This window comes from Sciurus vulgaris (genome assembly GCF_902686455.1).
Source record: "Sciurus vulgaris genome assembly, chromosome: 13".
Lineage (NCBI taxonomy): Eukaryota > Metazoa > Chordata > Mammalia > Rodentia > Sciuridae > Sciurus > Sciurus vulgaris.
This window is the reverse complement of record NC_136474.1, coordinates 19,268,955-19,274,948: the sequence shown is the minus strand read 5'-3', so window position 1 is coordinate 19,274,948 and position 5,994 is coordinate 19,268,955. Positions and strand designations below refer to the sequence as shown.

Here is a 5,994-nt window from a genome sequence, read left to right as displayed (position 1 = left end):
GATGTTTAACAGTGAAGGTGAGAGCTGATTGGTACATTGGGCTGGGATACAGAAGCAAGGGAAAACAAAGTCACAAGGTAGCTGTGGAGTTGACATGCCCAAGGCTTGAGATCATCATCATCATAATAATTTGAGCATAATAGAAATCAGATGAGACTGGGTTTAGGCTGCAGTTGAGAGGGAGACTGGAGCAGGGATATTGTAAAAGCACTTAATATTCTCTATGTTTCCTTTCGTCTCTCTGCTTTAGCATTCATGGAAATTGCACTTCAGGAGAAAATATCTAAATGTGCTTCTGAAGCCAAAAATCTTGATTGTTTTAGCCCATAGAGGAAAGGGAAGACAAAGGAAAAGAGTCAGAACTTTTATTAAACATAATTTTTCTAATTAGATAAATAAGGATTTTAGAAGAAGCCTCTGAACACAATTGTTAATTGTTTAATGAATTTGTAGGAAATTTGCAAAACTAGTCTGGATAATTTGGATGTGCATATTTCCAGCAAGACTAAAGTTATTTGAAAGTGACTTCAGATATTTAGTGACAAACTTTTCTATAATTATGCCATGTATTAATTTTCTCTCATCAAACAGTTATCCTCAATCCTGGCTGCTCATTAGAATGACATGGGAAACATCTAAAACTTAGCAGTGTCTCCAGGATCTTTGGAGGTAGGACCTAGGCATTGATAGTCTTTTAAATTTCTTCCCCTCATTCTATTATACAGAAGTTGAAGAGCAGAAAACCATGAGTTCTTAAAAGCAGTAATATAGATATATATGCATATATTATCTATTTTACCCCTAGGTGTCTGGTGTATGAGATCTCAGTTTACTATAGCAATTTGACTCTATGAAATTGAATCATCTGTTTGAAGCTGCTCAGAGAAAGAGGGGGCATCTGGTACATAAGCTCATTTGGACTTGAAGGCCCATGTACTAAGTAAGCATCCTCTCATGTCTCTCAGCCCCTAGCACAGAGTCCAGCATATAGAAGTCCCTCAGTAAGTACCAGGTTGCTGATGAAGTTATCCAGAGCATTAGAAACAGTTTGACCATTTCTATGCTTAAAGTCCACAAAAGTCTTGTTATACAGTACATATTGCTTAGGTAAATGTAATCCTGGTCAGAAGCAGAGCCCCCAGAAACCTGAGCAGATATTCTATATCATCTTCCTTCTAATATTGCCCTCCTTAGTGTTTATCTGGGGGTTTCAGAACCACAGCTGCTGTCTTTCTGTAGATTCAAACTTGGGTCCCTAGGAGTGGAGGTTGGAAAACAATGACTGCTTTGGTTGTTGGGTGATATCCAGTGCCACTTTGTGCCTCTTGCTGCAAATTTAGTCTCATTTCCTGTGGGCTGTCCCTCAGGGCTGGAGCTCCCAACACCATCCAGGGGCTTCAGGGGCACCTGCAAAACAATCTGGGTTCTGACCTTGGTGTCCCTGGGCCCATAAATCACATAAGGCAGAGAGAGTGCTCACCCTTCAAGAGGTGGCCTAGAGACACAATGGAATCAGGGAGCAGAAGACAGAAAAGGATGGGGTGAGGAGCAGGGGAGGAAAGGAAGGTTGTACTGAGGAACAATGAAAGACAGATGAAGCTTTTGATTCTTTGCAGAATGGACTGCTTCCTAGATGTCAGAGGGTTATCATGAGGTGGAAATGGCAAGAGGTTTGTTTGAGGACAGGGGTGTCAAGTTGATATTTTATCATGGTGATGTTACTCCAGTTCATTATTCCCTGTAAACAACTTTTGAGTGTGTGTGTTGGGGAGGGAACTCTCTTCACAACAGATTAAACAGATAACAGTTGAGAAATGGAAACATCTCAGTTGTGACTCCTTACACTTACAAAGAACTGAAAAACATATTCATTAATTAATCAGTCTGTCAATAGATGCTTGCAAGCTACATCTGCATGCCAGTCATTGGGTTCAATGTTGGAGATAGAGCAGCCCAAAGGACCAGCATTATTCCTGGTCTCACAAGCGTACATTCCAGTGGTAAAAATTGACACTGAAAAAAGGTACATTGTGAGGAATGTGGGAAGAAAAACATAAAAACGTGTATTATATCACTTTTTTAAAACACAATTCTCATTTTTAGTTTTCATCATTTTTATTTTTATGTAATTGACAAATAAAAGGTATGCAAATTTAAGGGTAGAATATATGCATTCCTTGATAATCAGATCAGGGTATTTAACATATTCATCATCTCATTTATCCTTTGTAAATATTCAAGTATTGCTCAGCCACAAAAAAAAGAATAACATCCTGGTATTTGTGGCGACATGAGTGACCAGGTGAACATTATGATAAGTTGAATAAGTACGCACAGAGAGATAAAGGAAGCGTAATCTCATTCGTATACGGAAACTAAAACAGTTGATCTCTGGAAGTAGAGTGTAGAACAGTGGTTACCAGAGGCTGGAGAGAGTCAAAATGGGAGATGGGGAGAGTCTGATTCTCAGGTACAAAAATAATATTAGATCAGGAGAATAAAACTAGTGTTCTACTGCACAGCAGAATAACAACAGTTGATTTTTCAAATAATTAACCTCATTTTAAACTTTTTTATTGTCTCCATTTAATATAGCATATCAAATCTACTGAAAGTGAAGTTAGGAAAATTACCCCATTCACAATAGCCTCAAAAAAATATTTTAGAATCAATCTAACAAAAAGGTGAAAGGCCTCTACAATGAAAACTGCAGAACACTGAAGAAAGACATTGAAAAGACCTTAAAAGATGGAACGATCTCCCATGTTATTGGATAGGCAAATTTTTTTTTATTGTAAACAAATGAGATACATGTTGTTTCTCTGTTTGTACATGGCGTAAGGCATACCATTTGTGTAATCATAAATTTACATAGAACAATGTTGTTTGATTCATTCTGTTATTTTTTCCCTTCCCCCCACCCCTCCCACCCCTCTTTACCCTCTATACAGTAGTTCCTTCCTCCATACTTGCCCCACTCCCTAACCCTAACTCTAACCCTAACACTAACCCTTCCCTCCCCGCCATTATGTGTCATCTTCCACTTATTAGCGATATCATTCGTCCTTTGGCTTTTTGAGATTGGCTTATCTCACTTAGCATGATATTCTCCAATTTCATCCATTTGCCTGCAAATGCCATAATTTTATCATTCTTTATGGCTGAGTAATATTCCATTGTGTGTGTATATATATATATATATAGATAGATATATATCTATCTATCTATATATATATATATATATATATCTCACAGTTTGTTTATCCATTCATCAATTGAAGGACATCTAGGTTGGTTCCACAATCTGGCTATTGTGAATTGAGCAGCTATGAACATTGATGTGGTTGTATCTCTGTAGTATGCTGATTTTAAGTCCTTTGGGTATAGGCCAAGGAGTGGGATAGCTGGGTCAAATGGAGGGTCCATTCCAAGTTTTCTAAGGAATCTCCACACTGCTTTCCAGAGTGGCTGCACTAATTTGCAGCCCCACCAGCAATGTATGAGTGTACCTTTCTCCCCACATCCTCGCCAACACCTGTTGTTGCTTGTATTCTTGATAATCGCCATTCTAATTGTGGTGAGATGGAATCTTAGGGTGGTTTTGATTTGCATTTCTCTTATAACTAGAGATGTTGAACATTTCTCCATATGATTTTTTTTTCATATAAATAAGTTTATTGCTGAATTTCCCAATCATAGAAATTTTTTTTAAAAACACTGAAATTTCACAAATTTTTGAGAGCCCAACATTTAACCATACTTTATAAAAAAAAAAAAAAGTATAAAAGTGACATTAGAAATCTTTTTGAAAAAAAGTACATCATCTAAGAGGAAAGAAATATGAACCAGACAATGAATGGCACAAATACAGCACTAAAGGAGTACTCAGTCACTACCTAGAAATCATTGTCTGAGTTAGGAAATAGATTCCATTTGAGAAGTTACACATCCTGTTTATTTCTCAACTAGCCTGTCTGTTTTCTGCCTCTTTGAAGAGCTAGGTCTCTACTGCTGCTGGGGCACAATATTGTACATGAACTGGAGAACAGGAAGGGCTATCCTTCTCCCCTGGTACCTGAACAAGAGAACAGTTAGTACAGAAATAGCTTTGGCACTTTAACCCTTGAACATTTTCCCATACATTCTTACTTGAATATTGTAGCTTCACATGATTTTAATACCATATCATCTCCATACTTTTTATATACATTATTATATATAGTAATAAAATTCCTTCATTCTAAAACAGCTTGACCCCAAACAGGCCCACATTAAATCTCTGTATTAACAGTTTATTCATACAGCTTTCTTCTTAATTCTCATGCCATACCGTTAATTTGTACTGTTTAAGCTACCTTCCAAAATTGACTTAAGGCTCTAGTTTAATGCAAATGGTTTAGTCATAGTAGAACTCTCTCCTGAGGCTCAAATCACACTCCAATGATTCTCTCTTTTGAAGCTGTTTCACCTTGTTGGATGGATGTAGTGTCTTGTCTAGGTAGTCCATAGAGATATATGGAAACACATACAAGAAGAGTACCTAGAGCAAAGGTAAGTGTTATCTGTAATCCAAAGAGCATCACTGAAGCAATGGTAGAAAGGACAATGGCTGCTGCTGCAGAAAACCCTTTCATAATGTTGTCTGTGTACTTGACCACAACAGAAGTGTAGAGGCCTCCAACACTTGCAAGAAAGATAACAAACCAGACGTAATAAGTGTAACCATAGAAAAACCCTTTTTCTTTAATTTCAGCTCCATCTGACAAGTAGGCGCCAACTAATGTCACAACGATCCCTGATAGATACATTTGAATGTTTCTCACCCAAAGGGAAGTGTCTGAACTCTTTAAGACTTTTTCAAAATACACTCCTGCAAATCCTGAGCACAATACAGCAACTGCTATAGCGCCAAACCCTAATAATGGATTCTGTTCCACCTGAGAGAGAAAGCTTGGTCTAAAATGTTTGTATGATGATAAAAGGAGAAACAGAAGGCACTGTAGACCCAGTGGTTCTCAATGTATGGTCCCTGGACCAGCAGCAGCAGCATCACCACAACTTTTGTAGCTTGGGCTGGTTTCCACTGTACAAGTGTGACTCCACCACATAGCATAAAAACTGAGATCCACTGTAATTTGCTGAGTGTCCGGTTTAACATTAAAACAGTACATAAAGCAGTACAGGGAATCTTCAACTGGTAAGTCACCTGGTATACTGCTGCATCCAGATTGCTAAGAGCTAGGAAAGCCATGTTGTTCTGAACAGCATATACTAACGATGGCACACTTAACTTCATCAGTTCCTTGGGGCTCCCCAAGACGTTTTCACTTAAAGATGCCTTGAATCTACCCAGACTACCAGTTTCTCTGAAGAAGTCCTGAAGCTCCATGTTGAATGCAGAGAGATTCCACTGCTGCCTCCCCACCTAAATTCACTATCAACTGACTGAAACCAATTCTTTCTGACCTATTTTTGGTCAAAAGTAGGCCTCATTCTTCCAACTCTTGATCTGATGAGAACTACTAGAAGGCATATAATCCTGGGCTAATTTACCAAGGTATTAGCTAGAAGTCCCACACTTAGCAATAACTTTATAACTTCTGTAACACACACAGCTGTGGTTGAAAAATAGAGTTCTTTATCTGTTGTCCTCGTGTATCTTAAAGCTATAGTATAAGCTGCAGCCACCAAGGTCATCACTGTCAAGCAGTATAACTTGAATAGTAAGCTGACATTTTCTCTCGCGGAAGCCATGGCGCTCCGACAGCCCCGCGCGGAACTCCATATGATTGTTGATTGCTTGTAGATCTTCTTCTGTGAAGTGTCTATTCATTTCCTTAGCCCATTTGTTGACTGGATTATTTGCATTCTTGGTGTAGAGTTTTTTGAGTTCTTTATAGATTCTGGAGATTAGTGCTCTATCTGAAGTATGATTGGCAAAGATTTTCTCCCACTCTGAAGGCTCTTTCTTCGCATTGCTGATAGTTTCCTTTG

General features: G+C 38.3%; 1 protein-coding gene across 2 annotated transcripts; it reads right to left on the bottom strand.

Moving 5' to 3' along the window:
- Positions 1–3,675: 3,675 nt before the first annotated feature.
- Positions 3,676–5,775, bottom strand: LOC306642557 (CMP-sialic acid transporter-like). 2 transcript variants are annotated; one of them, XM_079108368.1, is made up of 3 exons: positions 5,563–5,775; positions 5,054–5,368; positions 3,676–4,937 (listed from the first exon to the last, which is right to left on the bottom strand). In XM_079108368.1, exons 1-3 carry the CDS (start codon positions 5,752–5,754, stop codon positions 4,431–4,433), a joined length of 1,014 nt encoding a protein of 337 aa, XP_078964494.1. In that variant the 5' UTR covers positions 5,755–5,775; the 3' UTR covers positions 3,676–4,430. The 2 variants fall into 2 exon arrangements, with proteins under 2 accessions (XP_078964494.1, XP_078964493.1); XM_079108367.1 differs by lacking the exon at positions 5,563–5,775 and having other exon boundaries at positions 3,678–4,937; positions 5,054–5,541.
- Positions 5,776–5,994: the final 219 nt, after the last annotated feature.

Bases quoted from the DNA above. Each gene is read 5' to 3' on its own strand.
- LOC306642557 (XM_079108368.1), bottom strand. From the start codon at position 5,754: ATGGCTTCCGCGAGAGAAAATGTCAGCTTACTATTCAAGTTATACTGC. The intron at 5,369-5,562 runs AATACCTTGGTA...CAGGACTTCTTC, and splicing joins TAAGTGTGGGACTTCTAGCT to AGAGAAACTGGTAGTCTGGG. The intron at 4,938-5,053 runs GTGATGCTGCTG...TTTCTCTCTCAG, and splicing joins CCCAAGCTACAAAAGTTGTG to GTGGAACAGAATCCATTATT.